The sequence below is a fragment of the Lissotriton vulgaris genome, chromosome 11, assembly GCF_964263255.1.
Source record: "Lissotriton vulgaris chromosome 11, aLisVul1.2, whole genome shotgun sequence".
NCBI classification, from domain to species: domain Eukaryota; kingdom Metazoa; phylum Chordata; class Amphibia; order Caudata; family Salamandridae; genus Lissotriton; species Lissotriton vulgaris.
The window spans coordinates 353475854-353492113 of record NC_141699.1 but is presented as its reverse complement, the minus strand read 5'-3'; the positions used below and the strand labels follow the sequence as shown (position 1 = coordinate 353492113).

The 16260-nt window shown below is 45.4% G+C and overlaps 1 protein-coding gene across 1 annotated transcript in view; it reads right to left on the bottom strand.

The window, feature by feature from the left end:
* The window catches only part of PROM2 (prominin 2), a 379221-nt gene that overhangs the window by 51104 nt on the left and 311857 nt on the right, over positions 1-16260 (bottom strand). The window contains exons 16-17 of the mRNA XM_086943323.1: positions 15792-15863; positions 11587-11676 (exon numbers count right to left, since the gene is read on the bottom strand). Of these exons, the coding sequence (XP_086799449.1) occupies positions 11587-11676; positions 15792-15863 (162 nt within the window). The remainder of the gene's footprint in view (positions 1-11586; positions 11677-15791; positions 15864-16260) is intronic.

Below are 16260 nucleotides of genomic sequence, written 5' to 3'. Positions count from 1 at the left end.
CGGCGTTGAAGCTACGCCACCTGTCCCAGCTCTGCTACAATATCCCACGCATACACGGCAGTAGTCACAAGTACAATGGGGTCAAGGCCACCCTCAGGAACTTAGGTTTGAAATATGGCATGTTATAATCAGCCAGACTGAGAGTTGATGTTAATGGCAGGGCCCGCGTTTTTGATAACCCAACCAAGGTGCAGGAATTTTGCCACGCATACAAACAAAACATCAGTTAGTTGCAGATGGGGCTAGGCTCTCCCCTCCACACAGCAGCTCTAATATAAGCATGGAACTCTTTTCTGGTGCAGGAACTGGCTGACTCTACCAGGTTGTTGCTTCTCCATTATTGCAGGATTGTATTGGGATAATGTTACTCATCATTCTGAAGTGTTTTAAGTAGCTGGTTGATTGTTGTGGCGTTACCACCCCACAGGGTGTACACCTTGAGTATGTTTCTGGTTGCACCGATGTACCATTCGAGGGTTTTCTCATTCCACTGTAAAGTCAGTTGGTGCTTTAGATATTGTTATCTGTTGTGGATCTGCCTTGCTTTTTTCTTAGTGAGGTCGGGTGGGGGTTGGGGCGGACAATTGCTATTGTATAGATACTGTTGGTTATTTCCTGGTATGTTTACTGTCACAGTTCGCATTTAACTTCTGGTGCTTGTTTCTGTCATTTATGCCACGACAACCAGATGACTCAGCTGAGTAATATAGATGGTCCCTCTGGCTTGTCCTTGATGTCCTGGAATGTTAGGGGTCTCAATGATAATCGTCAGAAAAGGCATGTTGTCTATTATCTACTTCGACAAAACGTGGACATTGCGTTTCTGCAGGAAACGCATTCACCTAAATCTGACTCAACACGCTTTGCTTCAAGCTGGGGCGTGCACAGGTATTTTGTCAACTTCAGCAATTACGCCCGGGTCACGGCCATTCTTATTCACAAAAGGGTCCCCTTTAGTCTCTGCTCAGTTGTACAGCAAGGGTAGATACACCATTGTCACTGGGTCGCTAATGGGTCACACCGCAGCTTTGGTATGTGAATACGCCCCAAACACTGAATCCCGGAATATTTTCATTCCCTACATGCCCAGCTTTTAAAGTTAGATCCTATCTTATAATTGGTGGGGGGGGGATTTAAATCTTCCTCAACACCGAATAAGATGGCACTGCCAACTCCCCCGGAACTAAACCGTGTTGTGCTCTTCTTGACTTTTGCGAGCAGTTATACCTCCTCAAAATTTGGTGCATGCGCAACCCCTCCCTCACCGAATACACGCATTATTCCGGCCAACACAACACCTGGACTAAAATCGAATATTGGCTTATTTCCCATAGCATCTCCAACTGGTTCCATTCACTTGTGAAACTCCCAAGAACATACTCTGACCACTCCCCTGTTAAGCTTCTCCTTAGGTTCCCCCGACCCAATGTTTTCGAACGGTAGTGGCGCTTCCCAAGTTGCGCCCTCAACAATGACCTTTTCCACACTGAAGTGCGCAAGGCCATTGAAGACTACTTCACCATCAACCCTGGCTCGGTTGACACTTGGGACGTTTTGTGGGAGGGTTTCAATGCATACATCAGGGGCGTTTGCATTGCCAAACATGCTGGGCTGCTCAAAGACCTCTGCAACATGCTTTCTCGCTTAGAACGCGACCTAACAGAATTGGACAATGCAACGATACACACTTCTAACCCAGATATGGCGGGAAAACTTTTGGCCCTCCTCACTGAATACAGGGATTCTGCCGATTGTGAGACAATCTTTTTAGGCAAATATCAAACCGCTCGGTGATATGCTTCGGCCCCCATACAGCAAAGCCTATGTCACCGAGCTGCGTTCTTCCACTAATCAGGTACTCACCGACACCTCGGAGATTTGTGATAAATTCCTTGATTATTTTACATCTCTCTACACTTTCAAAGTAGGATGCGATACCACTGCACAGGAAGCTTATTTATCTGAGATCGCATTAGCCTATCTAGAAAAAATTATGTAGGACTTTTTGGCGGGGCCGATCTCCGAGGCCGATGTTCTCAGAGCCATTAACACCCTTCGATGCTCATCTGCCCCTGGGCTGGATGGCTTTACTGGGGAGTTTTACATGGCATATAAAGATCTGCTGGCGCAGCAACTAATCGAGGTGTACGCAGAGGCCCTCGAGAAACAATTTTTACCCCCCACACATCAGGAAGCGGTTGTTATACTCCTCCCCAAACCTGGTAAAGACCCGTTATTATGTGGGTCCTACAGACCTTTGTCCCTACTTAATTTGGATGATAAAATTCTAGTTAAGCTCATTGCCATGCACCTGTCCCAATTGATGGAATTTATTATCTCGCCGGCCCAATCCGGCTTTGTTCCCCACCGGCTACCTCATTGAATTTCAGGACGCTTTTCTTAGTCCTTCTCAGAATTAACCCAGAGGTCCCTGCCACCTCAATCCTATTGGACACAGACCAGGCCTTTGATTCCTTGGAGTTGCCTTTCTTTGTGTCTGTTATGTGCCGCATGGGAATGCTTGTGGGATTCATAGCCACCACTGCACTTCTATATTGCCGCCTCAAGGTGAGACTTCACCTGAACGGCACACTCTCCCGACCCATCCCTCTATCCCGTGGCACACAGCAGGGCTGTCCTCTGTCAACGCTAAGGATGCCTGGCCTCCACCTTAGGGGTGCCCAGGAGTGGACGCTTCACAGGGAAAGCCAGGATGGGTTCCACAGTGGTATTCGTACAAGCGCCTTGAGACCCTTGCGGGTGAGTAGTGCGCTATACAAGTATCAATTAAAAAAAAATTACATTTTGTTTATACTTGCCATGGACCCTTTAATTCACCATTTACAGGAAAGGCATCTACCGAGAGACCTACAATTCAACACCAGCCCCCTTCTGGTCTCGTTGAATGCGGACACCATCCTCTATGTCAGAGAGCCCATGTGAACTTAGAACCGCTCATCAGAGAGATTCTCCGATTTGGTCAACATTCTGGCCTAGGCATCGACTGGTGCAAGTGGTTATTTTCCCTTTAACCTCCAGCACGACTCCACAGGAATGTGAATTCTATGTCAGGAAGCGGAGGCGAGGATTTCGCTAGTCCTTTCTCCATTTTATTGGACAGCAAGTTAGAAGTAAGAAAAAACAATAAACCAAGGACTACCCAAACCAACATGGCAGCGGTAGTCATGGTAACATATCAACCAATCAGAGTCCAACAGTCAGCATATAGGGAATCCCAGCTGTTAGTCCTTCCTCTTTCTCCATTGCTGCCTTGGCAAGATAAGTCACGTTTTACTTCAGCTTGATCTTTGTCGTGGCAGTTTTGATTTTGAGTGTAGACAGCTTTGTTTGGATATCTTTTGACTAGAATTTGACTTTGCCTTTGTTGTAGGCTGTGTTATTGTGTATTTAACGCAGTAGGCTTTCAGCCCGAGCGTTTCTTCTTCGCGCGTGCGCGGTCTTGGTGTCGGCTTCTGACGCCGACCAGCTGTTCTCCTCAGCGCTCTTCGCGCTTGAGTAGAAACACGCTGAGGCTTTGCGCTTCATTTGTTTTTTGCCTCTTCCCTCACACTGACGCCGTTTTTCGACGGCAAGAATTATCTTCTGACTGAATTTTTATAAATTTCAATTTATTTTCAGTCAGAACTTTTGTGTTTCAGGCTTTTTCATTGGTGTTAGCCTGTGTGGTACCTGTGTGAAGGGTTTCCCCTTATATATAGTTGGGGTGTTTGTGTATGGGTACCAGTTTTTCTGCTAAAATGCAGTCCGGTCCTTCTACTCTTGAGGTGGTGGCTCCTAATGATCAGCCACAACTGACCCCTTCGCACCCTCCTGCAGAGGTAGACAGGCTTCTCTCTTCTGCGATCGCTCAAGCTCTGGCACCTCTGCAGGACAGTGTAAATAGACTGTTAGCCCATGTTTTCAAGAATGATACAGGTTTTTTTGGGGACAGTGGGGCAGGGCCCAGTGGTGTTCCATGTGCTCTACCACGTACGGCCAGGAAGCGTGACGCGGGGCACCTGGAGGGCTTCAGTAAATTATCTGAGGTCTTTCGTAAGAGTGCGCACACCCTTAGAAGCGCACCCTTCCGGGGGGACGACTCGCCCAGTGAGACTGGTGGTATTGCCACCCAGGACCTTGACCCGGAGGAAGGGTTCCCCATCGAGGGAGATGATGAGGAGGACGAGTACGTAGATGAGGATGAGGACGCTTCCTCAGAGGATTTTTCTGATGTGAGCAGGTCTTGGCGCCCAAAGCCCAGTGCTCCTAGTCTTACGGAGGGTGATCTTGTACCTCCTAATATGTTTGACCCATCTACTATTGGTAGACCCAGGTCATCGGAGTGGTTTCCTGAGCAGTCTACTGCTGATTATGTCGCAGCTAAGCTTCGACAGCTTTTACCTCAGGATGTTCACCTCCGCCTGCGTTCTGAGTGCCCACGCCCTTCCCTTCCCTTTAAGGTGGCATGCACCCCTGAGATTGATCCCAAGTTGTGTACCTTCTTCGCTAAATATATCAAGGACCCTAAAAAGGGTATAGATAGGTCATGGAAAGCCTGTCAGGATAAGCTCTTGGATGTCGTGGGCCCTCTGACTAAAATAATTGAAGTGGCCCAACGTTCTAAAGAGTCGGGCTTACCGATGTCGGTTGATGACGTTGCTGGTTGGTCGCAACGGGCAATGTGCCTTCTTGGCAATGCCAATTGCGCGCTTTCGGCGGAACGTCAATGATCCTTGCTTCTTAAGATTGATCCAAAGCTAGGAGAGTTGTCGTCTTCTGAGGCAGGCCCAATTGCGCAGGGTGCTTTGTTTGGAGACCCCTTTGTGAAGGAGTTGGGGAAGTTTGTTGCAACCTTTTCTGCTCTGGACAAAGCTCAGGCTTCTATGAAATTTTTTTTTCCCAAAAAGGTTTTTGGCGGGGCCGGCAGAGGCAGGGGTCGCTCTTCCGGCCGTCAGTTCCAGCAAGGCCCCAATAGAGGCCAATCCAGAAGAAATAACGGCTGGAATGATGGACGACAGGGTACCTTTTACCCTTCCAGAGGAGGCAGAGGCCAAGGCAGAGGACGTGGTGGAAACCAGTCCAACTCCAGAGGATTTAATGGTAAGATTTCATATCATCTCTCTGGTTCAAATGGGGGGAAGGTTAGCGTTGTTTCCCCAGGCCTGGTCGTCGATAACTTCAGATCCTTGGGTTCTAGAAACTGTTCAGGGGTTTCACATCGAATTTTACGGTTCCCCCGTTCAACTCTCTCGTCCTCGCCCTCTAGTTTTTTCTGTCACAGAACAAGAACTTATAGATTTAGAGGTTCAGTCGATGTTACAAAAAGGCGCCATCATCCCCTCGGTGCTTCACCCAAACGGCTTCCTCAGCAACATCTTCCTTGTAGAAAAGAAGGGCAAGGGGTTCAGACCGGTAATCAACCTCCGTTCCTTCAACGAATGGCTGTTTTACAGACACTTCAAGATGGAGGGCATCCATCTTTTGCGAGTCCTTCTGTTGCAGAACGATTGGTTGGTTCGCTTGGATCTGAAAGATGCTTATCTTTCGGTTCCAATCTTTCCTCCTCATTGTCGATTCCTCCAGTTTCTGTGGAAGGATCAGGTTTACGAATTTCGTACGCTCCCCTTTGGTCTTTCCTCAGCACCTTGGTGCTTTACCAAACTCCTGCGCCCAGTGGTAGAACATCTCCGTACCCTGGGGATTCGTCTAATTGTTTACCTGGACGACATTCTTTTAATGAGTCAGTCCAAGGATCTCCTTCTTCACCATCTTCAGGTTACAATAACCCTTCTTCAGTCTCTGGGCTTCATCATCAATGCCCAGAAGTCGGATCTCATTCCTCGTCAGGAAATGACTTTCCTTGGCTTTCTGATCATAACTACGGATGCGACGCTTCATCTTCCTTCCGAAAAGATCTCCAAGATCAAGAAGGAGATTCGCAAAGTTCTCCGACGGGATCGAATATCCCTCCGCCAATTGGAGAGGATTGTGGGCTTGCTGTCTTCCTCGATCCAGGCCATTTTTCCAGGCCCTCTTCATTACAGGGCTCTTCAGAGACTGAAGGCGTTTCATCTTCGCAAGGGTCTCACTTACTCGGAACTGATTTCCTTAGATCTGGAAGCCCGGTCGGAACTTCTTTGGTGGTTAGATCACATGGATGCTTGGAACGGGAAGGCGATTTTCAGTTCCCGTCCGGATCTTGTGATCGAGTCAGATGCCAGTCGCCAGGGTTGGGGTGCCCGTTGCGGCTCCCTCTCGGTGGGCGGCAGATGGACGGAGGAGGAACTTCACCTCCACATCAATTGTTTGGAGCTCCTTGCGGGCTCGCTCGCAATCTGCTCCTTCACCTCGACCAGGGTTTCGTGTTGTGTTCTTCTTCGGATGGACAACACGACTGCTGTCAGGTACATCAATCGGTTGGGCGGCACTCATTCCAAGGTCCTAGCGGATCTTGTGAAAGACTTCTGGAACTATTGCCTTCTTCGCCAGATTTCTGTCACGGCGGAGTATCTCCCAGGCGATCTGAACACAGTAGCGGATTGGCAGTCCAGGAATTTTCGAGATGCCAGCGACTGGAGGCTGGATCATTCAGTATTCCAGAGAATTTCAGACCTTTGGGGTCTTTCAGTGATGAACTTATTTGCGTCCAGGTGGAACGCCCACCTTCCCCGCTTCTACAGCTGGAAACCGGATCCGGGTGCGGAAGCAGTGGATGCCTTCCTACAGGACTGGTCCCAGTTTCCAGCTTATGCGTTTCCTCCCTTCCTTTTCATTCAAAGGGTGGCGGCTCAGGTCCGCAGACAGAGAGCTTCTCTGATTCTGATCACGCCAATCTGGAAAGCTCAATGCTGGTTCCCTTCTCTTCTGGAGCTGTCCTGGGACAAACCTCTTCGGCTACCGTCGTTCGACCACATTCTGACGGATCCCTTGGGTCACCCGCATCCTCTGGTTCTCCAGGGCCATCTACGTCTCATGGCATGGAGGATTTCAGGGGACGTTGGTCTTGTGACTCGCTTTCGAGAGACGCTGAGCTCCTCATTCGAGGAGCCTGGGCCCCTAACACCACTAAACGTTATAGATCAGCATGGAACAGATGGGTTCATTGGTGTGTGGCAAAGCACCTGGATCCCATGGGCTCCTCTGTCACTGACGTGATTAACTTCCTTGCTGATCTTTTCAAAAAGAAATTGGCGTACAGCACCATTAATTCTTTCAGGTCGGCAATCTCTGCTGGTCATGCCCTTGTTGATGGCTCTCCGGTGGGTGAGCATCCTTGGGTTTGTAAACTCCTTAAAGGTATTCGCCTTTCGCGCCCCCCAGAGCCCCGTTATTCGGGATTATGGGATGTTAATGTGGTTTTGAATTTTCTAAAGTCCTGGCAGGATAATCAGTACCTTTCCCGCAAGGAACTTTCAGCCAAATTAGCGATTCTTCTCTGCCTGATTTCATGTAAGCGTGCTTCAGATGTTCGTGCACTGGATATCTCAGCCAGGGTTTTTACCCCAGAAGGGGTTACGTTTACTGTTTCAAGAAGAACTAAATGTAATACAAGGTCAGTAACTTACCCGGCTTTCCCAGATTCGCCAAAGCTCTGTGTTGTTCGTTGCCTCAAGACATATGAGGATGTTACTCTTGAGCTCCGCCCTCCGGGCGAGAGACAATTGCTTATTGCGGTTAAGAAACCTTTCAAGGCAGTTTCCTCTCCCACCATTGCCAGATGGGTCAGGTGGGTTATGTCAGAAGCTGGAATTAACATCACTGACTTTGGGGCTCATTCCACTAGAGGTGCAATGGCTTCCAAGGCTGTACAGGTTGGTGGACGCTTGGAAGATATCATGAATGCAGCGGATTGGTCCTCGGATTCGACTTTTAAAAAGTTCTACTTTAAGCCAATCCATGAGGCTGCATCGTTGGTCGTGAGTAAGCTTTGAACAAGCAAATTCCTCGCCTCCGCTTCCTGACATAGAATGAGAAATTTCCTAGTTACCACAAAGGAAAGTTTCAATTCTATTAAGGAGGCGGAGGCGAGGATTTTCCCACCAAGGCTTTATCGAGCCTTCCCTCCCGAGACTGGACTATGATGATTTTACTTCGTCTAAGGGAAGTATCTTTTTCCTATGTATTAATGTTCTCATTGGTAAACTGTGCAATGATGTTTAATTTTTTTCTGCAATTCGTTCTTTTTACTCCATTGCAATGTTCTTGACTTGTTCAACATTGTTCTGGACGAGATATTATTATCATTGTTTCTCTTCCCTAGGCTCCGATCAAAAAGCGGACTAGTGGATGGATGACTTTTTTCCTGCGGCAGCACCCAAGAAAGAGGAAGGACTAACAGCTGGGATTCCCTATATGCTGACTGTTGGACTCTGATTGGTTGATATGTTACCATGACTACCGCTGCCATGTTGGTTTGGGTAGTCCTTGGTTTATTGTTTTTTCTTACTTCTAACTTGCTGTCCAATAAAATGGAGAAAGGACTAGCGAAATCCTCGCCTCCGCCTCCTTAATAGAATTAAAACTTTCCTTTGTGGTAACTAGGAAATTTCTCATTCTCCCTCGAATGGTGCTCTGACTCCGTCAAGTATTTGGGCATTCACATCCATCTTTATACCGCCCAGATTCTTCGCCTCAATTATGAGCAAGCAATCACCGCCCTCGAAGCTCAAGTGGAGAGATGGCTGAGTCTTCCACTGTCCATCGCCGGCAGAGTTGCGGTTCTTGAGATGGTGGTTCTCCCCAAATTTTTATATCTTTTCAACAATATCCCCATACCCTTCCCGAACAGATTCTTTTTGACATTGTGTTCACACCTTATCAGATTGGTCTGTGGGAGCAAACAGGTTTGCATACGTTGGCAGGTGCTCACCATACCGTATGAGAGGGGAGGGTATGGTGTGCCGGATCTACAACTGTACTATTGCGTGGCCCAATGCAGCTACACCTTCGCATGGTTCCACCCTGCCACCAGGATCCCGTTTCTCCCCCCAGATGAGGATTTCAGCCTTCCTGAGCGGTTAGCCCTGTATTGCTTAAGGGCGTCCCCAGAGATCCTAATGATATACAGACAGTTTGCACTACAAGCTGGGCCTGGGATAAGCTGAAACGATCACTCGCACCTCCACACTATATTCCTCGGCTCTCCCTGTCCCCAATGCCCACTGGCTGCCAATTACAGGGGAAAGACTGGTGCAGCGTACTTTGGCCAAATTTGATATCAACAAACTGGGAGACTTGTACCCAGAGGGGCACATCTTCTCAGCGACGGATGATATCTGCTTCCACAACGCCGCATTTAGATATAGCTTTGTTCTGGGGCGGATTCAGTCGGCCCTTCGTGCCACGCTGCGTGGGTTTCCCATTGAACCGGATTCGTTCACTCCACTCTCGCTCATCATTGAGAGCGAGACTGGAGTTCACCTCATACCTAAACTGTATAAGGCATGTTCTCGGATGATAACGGTCAACAATGACAAGATCTGCAAAGATTGGGAGGAATACTTAGGCCGCCCCATCACAGACGGCCAGTCGGCTAAATGCTGCGCAGTAACGAAAGAAGTCTCAACAAACAGCAGGCATAAACTACTACATTTTAAAGTCTTGCGTAGGATATACTTCACTCCTGCCAGAGCCCATAGACTGGATCCGTCCAGACCCAATACCTGCCGTAAATGCGAGACCACACACGCTGATTTTGCACACCTTACAAGATCCTGTCTAAAACTAGAGCCATATTGGGAGATAGTGTACAGAACACTAGGGGCCCGATGTAGGTAAAATTGATTTACCGATTTTAAATTACCGAATTTTACCGATTCGGTAATTTAAAATCGGTAAATCAATGGGTCCGATATGTAGGTATTCCAGATGTGCTGGAATACCGAATCGGATGAATTCGGTATTTACCGATTCGGTAAATACCGAATCGGTAATGCCCATTCATTCCTATGGGCTTTGAAGCCCATAGGAATGAATGGACATTACCGATTCGGTATTTACCGAATCGGTAAATACCGAATTTCTCAAGGGTGCAGGGGGTGTCACTTTGACACCCTCTGGCACCCCCAAAACAGGCACGGGTGCCATGTGGCAGGCATACCTGCCCTAAGGGCAGGTCTGCCTGTCACATGGCATAGGTGTGCATGCACACATGTGCATGCACACCGGAATCGTTATTTTACTATCAAATAGGATTTGATGGTAAAATACCGATTCGTTAAGGCTCCTGGGACTCTGAAGAGTCCCACCTACATATGGGTGGCTCCGAATCGGTAAAATTACCGAATCGGTATTTTACCGAATCGGTAACTTTACCGAATCGGTAAAGTTACCGATTCTGTATTTTACAGAATCGGTAACTTTACCGATTCGGTAAAGTTACCGATTCGGTAAAATAGTGCACCTACATGTCAAATCATGTATACCGATCGGTAACGGCCGAAAATCGGTATTTTCGGCCGTTACCGATCGGTATACATGATTTGACATGTAGGTGCACTATTTTACCGAATCGGTAACTTTACCGAATCGGTAAAGTTACCGATTCTGTAAAATACAGAATCGGTAACTTTACCGATTCGGTAAAGTTACCGATTCTGTATTTTACAGAATCGGTAACTTTACCGATTCGGTAAAGTTACCGATTCGGTAAAATAGTGCACCTACATGTCAAATCATGTATACCGATCGGTAACGGCCGAAAATACCGATTTTCGGCCGTTACCGACCGACCTACATCGGGCCCTCGGTGACATGACTGAGCTTTCCCTCATACCAACACCTGAAGTGGCACTATTGGGTTATGTGGTAAACTTCCCCAGAAGCGTTAGGAAATTTGTATGCCTCAGTTTGCTGCTGGCCAAGAGAGAAAGAGCTATTCACTGGGGCCGTAGGACAGTTCCCACTTTGTAAGGTTGGCTGAATGATCTAGCTTATTGTAACACTAATAGCGAAGTATATTCCAGCACACTGCCTGGCTCCTCCTGTCCCAAGGATATTTGGGGTCCATACAGGTCTTATGTGGAAATAGTTTGACAAGCCTGGGACTCACAACTTAAACGGGGCAGGGGTGGGGTAACCAGTTTCGTTATTTCTAAATGTTTACCCTCCATTACTTTGCTGCTCCCTGCAGTGATCGTGACTCTTTGGCTATGTGGCGTCACCTGCGACTGTCGGGTACGGGAGGGATCGTAGACCTGCTGCTGGACGGAGGATGGTTACACTCAGTGAAAGGAGATGGGCCTTTGTGACTGTATTTTAAATGCTTTGTTGGGTCTCTTATTCTATTAGATACATGCCGTGTCGACTTTTGTATTGATGCATTACGCTCCATTTTACCGTTTCCAATTATAGTGACAATGACAGTGAACAACTATGCTTGTATTGTAATGATGTGCTAAAATGGTAAATAAAGTGATAAAATAAAATTAAAAAAAACATTCCGCTTGTATAGAATGAACAGAGCACAATACGCCAGGCTTATTAAAGACAAGATGTGACACACATAAGAAGAGATCACGGTGAGTGTGGGGGCAGGCGATCATGCTAGCCCACAACTCCTGCAGTCATCACACCTTACGTACTCACCACATCTGCTGCTTGCTCCACCACCACGGCCTGAAGTTGTCTCAGGGCTGCCGCCTCAGCAGTCATCTGGCTTTGAATGTTGGGGTCAGTCTGCACAGGGAGAGAGATGGAAAGACTGTCAGCTAGAAGGGGGAAATGAATCTCCAACTTTTAGAACCGTTTACCTAACTATGAGAGCGATGTGATACTTGCACACTCCCTGCCTCATGTCGCCTTCCTTTTTCAACTCATGAATAGCTCACATTAGAGCTCAAGAACAGGGGCACCGGAGAGCCTTAATGGCACATACCTTGGCAGCATTACATATACTGCACCAGCCTCCAGTGCCAGCACAATTTGCACCATCATTTGCACCAAAAAGGCGTGAAAATAACAGTTACATAGTCTAACCAATACAACAATGACTTTTTGGTGAAAATGTTGTTTTTGAACCAGTCAGTGTAAATCAAAGTGCAAAGTTGGTTGACTAAGGTGCAATGGATGTAATCCAGACTGATGGTTAAAGCTGCAAAGGCATGAGATTGCTGATAAACCGTGTTGTGTCAGCCAATTCACAAAACATACTCACTTTATAGACTTATATTTTTGGTGGAGGTTGACCATTTTCCAAATAGAACCAAAAGATGTTGATATTTCCAAATCAGCTGAGACTGAACCATAATGGATAATGTAGTCATAGACTAGGGGAAGGGGGAGTTATGAAATGACGCCCACTTCTACTTTTTCGGTCTTGCATAGAGACAGATTTAGTTGTTTGTTGTCAAAAGCCTATTGAGCCTATTGAGTACAATATAAATACTTAAAATTGGCCTAAAGTCAGTACATTGCTTATCATTGGTGGGCTTGCCTGACAATCCAATTTGCTTGTTTCTTATTCAATGGCTTTCATTCATCTTCTTGTGCTTTTCCCTCGCCTGAAGCATAGCTTCCTTATCATTCTTTTGATTGGATGACTTGTATGCTTCTAATTCTTACATTCATGAAACTTTTTTTGTTTTGCTTTTATCAATCCATGAAAGTGAATGTGTTTTCTTGCTCTCTCTTCCACTTCTCCGTGTTGCTTCCTGCTTCAAATCTTGGCCTGTGGGGTGACGTACGCAAGCACCTGCATAATCAAGCTGAGGCCAAAAGCCAAATGGCAGCAACATCATGACGTATGCACGCATGTGTGGTGAAGCATGAGTGCATATACATTACCATGCCCAGGGATGGATTTTGGCTTTTTTTGTTGTTAATAGAATTCACTATCGTTAACAAGCCTTGGCAAAGTCACATGTTCTGCTAACACCTTTCAAAGATGAGACCGTTTTGGCTTTGCCAATGCTTGTTGAATATGTTTTTGTAACTTTGGCAATTTAGTAAGCTTCACGAAGTTTAAAAAACATTAATAAAAATATACAAGGATAAAAGATCTGCTAAATGCATGTAGTATGTGTTAGGGAATTCAGAAAAAACTTTGATCGGAGAACTTATCCAGCTGTTTTCTCTATGACTTCTACTACAAATAAACATTTTTGTAAAACAATTCTCCTGTAAAAAACATTTTGTGTGGGGATACTTCATTCTATCGTGTGAAGTTGTGCAAATTGCACAACCTTTGCAGAGCACAAAAACTGTGTACTCCAAACAATTTTCCAAGTGATGATAGCACACTGCCCATTTCAACTCGAGACCCATTGTGTCTGAGAATTCACTTACTGATGTTGGAAGACTGCTAAATTACTAATTAGCAAATGCAGAGTTTCCAGGCAACAGCAGAAACATCTATATTGTAAGTGAGGTTTGGCTTGACATTGGATACATTTTCTACTAGCACTGTAGAAATTCTAATATGTTATTTTATTCATGAAGATAGTAATGTGGTTTTTGGGGTATTAGTGACTAGTTTTGTGCAACAAGGAATATACTCCAATATGCAAAACAAATGCCCATACAATATTGTAATGCAATGCAATTCATAGTGTTTAGACCCCATAATGAGGCGTTGAAGCACTTTATGTTGAGTAGCAATATACTCTGGAACTCAAGATTAGGGGTTAATCCAGTAGTTATTGATTATTGTTGGGTAACTGGGATTAGTATTGTATGTTCAATTTCCATGCTTTTGCTTCTGTTTCTTTGTGGTAGATTAAATTACTAGGAGTTATGCGTGATCATTAGTGTGGTAATGTGAGTTAATGCTAAAGGATGATGCATTGAGTAGACAAGCTAGAGGAGATTAGATGCAGTCCATCTGCTAGATCCTTTGCCAGTGCATTGGGTGCCTTCGAAGGGATTGCTGCTGGACTCAAATCAAAGAAATAAGACTTTGGATTAGTGTTCCACATAGAAAGGATGTGCTTATAGTGATGTCTGAATGCCAGGAGGAGGCCTCAATGAAGAGACTCGTCTTCAAACAGTATGAAGGTTATCCGGGTCACTTGCCTTTTTATGTGATCAGGTTTGCTCGGCTTCATATGAGGGTTTGAAAAAATCTTAGATATAAAGCCCTACTTTTTGTATTACAGCACCTACTGATTATGATATTATGATGACTACATGAATTGGATACATATGCAAAGACTAATAGTTTCTTGAAAATTAATTTTTAAATCTTTATATGGCTGTATTATGTTTCTAAAGTGGGTTTATTTAAATAATTTGTTGTTGAAATTCTTTAGTAAATTTAAACTTAAAAAATTAAAAGGGTTTGATTGGGTATGTAATGGGGTGTCAACTTCTGAAGGTAGATTGAGTCGAGGACCTTGTGCTTTGAAAACTAACAAGACATTAGAACTTTGTTGTTTGTGCCACTAGTAACCAGTGGAAATCCTTTGAGAGTTGCGGTGATTTTTTTTCCAGGTACAGACATAGTTGTGCTAGTTTGCATAGTCACTGGAGATTTCAGATGTCTTTATTTGTTTACTCTGGTACAGTATGGTTAGGGGTAAGGCCCTCAGAGCCAGGGTAAATTTAATGCAGTGTTTTATTTGAAGGGGAGCCAGGATCCGTTTTCATTTTAGGAGATGTGTCCCTTTCTCAACTGCTAGGTCAGCAAGTAAATGGTCTGAGCCATACCGTATTCAGTACAGTGAAGTGGATTTATACTCCAGTAGAGGCGGCGGCGCACAGTGGATGTTTGAAGGGAATTGAGAAGAACTTGCTGGGATTCTTGATAATTGATATATATTAGTTATTTTGCCATTTGGATGCTTCTGAGGTGGAAGTGATATTTTAAGCATACATTGCCACTTGGTTCCCTTGGTCTTACAAAAAGCCCAGATACAGCTTACATGAAAGATTGACAATGATCTTGCCACCAGAACATAAAAACAAGGTCTTGCAGCCAGCGCTCAATGTGGTGGACAGCCACAGTGGCCAGGGCATCGCCAGGCATGCAGTAGGCCAATGACCAGGTCTTCAGAATAAATAAACCTACAAGCACTAGCATCCGGCTCTTTTTTGTTCCTTCCTTCCTTCATGGCAGCAATTCACCAAAATGCCAGGGGCAGCTGAAAGTATCTAGTGCTAACTGCAATAGATTACTATTAAAAATTGCAATGTACAAATTACACATATTTATCTTTTTAACACATTGACCACTGTAAATCTCATTAAATCCCAATGTTCCCACTTTTTCTTTAATTTCTAAACAGATGGACTTCTCTCCTATGACCCTGAAGGACACAATTCGTGCAATTCTTAGTTCGTCAGTTTGTATTGCAAGAAGCGTTCATGTCTCTTTTAATATATATGAAGAATAAACACTTTATTCGTGGCTTTCCAGCGCTCTCTTGCCTCTCCCTCTCTCTCATTCCCGTTCAGTTCTCTTTTTCCTCTCTCTATCTCTTTGTCCCTCTTAATCTCCCTTTCTCTCCCTTTCTCAAGCCCTTCTCAACCTTGCTATCTTGTCCCAGGCCCTTTTCGTTTCCCTCTCTCCTTCTTTATTTCCATAGCTCTCTCTCTCTTGTTGGGGTTCCACTTACTCCTGTTGCTCTCCTGAAAACATTCATTTAATGTACTAGACGACAAGGAGAGGGGGAAAGACAATCTTGTTTCATAACATAAGGAAAATCATTGGAATAATGCCTTGGGAAACCTACTGAGATTTCACCATGACATCTCCTGCAGGATATGGTGGAGAAGGTTACTAATATCAGTATATACAGTGATTTTCTCAAATTAACCTGAAAGCTCTTTTTTCTGATTAACTTTCACATACTCACCTGAGTGGTCGAAAGGCTCTCCAACTGAGCCGCAAAATTCACTAAGCTCGTGCCCACTAATGGGGCCTGGATCTGTAAAAAGAGAGGAACAAGGTCAGTGGTCAAGCGAGCAGAATAGAGTCCCTGATTACGTTGTCCCAGCATCCCAAGCCTACACCATATGCGCCTTTCATGTGTTCATGTGACGTATCAGCTATGGTGAATGATCACTATGACTACAGACTATCTTGAATTAGATCATTGACACATCAGTATCTTGATCGATCACTGTGACCATCCTGATCGAACTTCTGTGACTTCTGCCTATTGGGAATACTCACTATGACTTGCGACAATCGTGAAGGATCTTTGTTCCGATCATTGACAAGCTCTACGTTCGTGGCTGTTGTGAATATTCTCTATGACTGGTGACCATACTGAATGATCTCTGGGACTATTATGAAGAAGCTGTGTTCGATGGCTGCTGTGA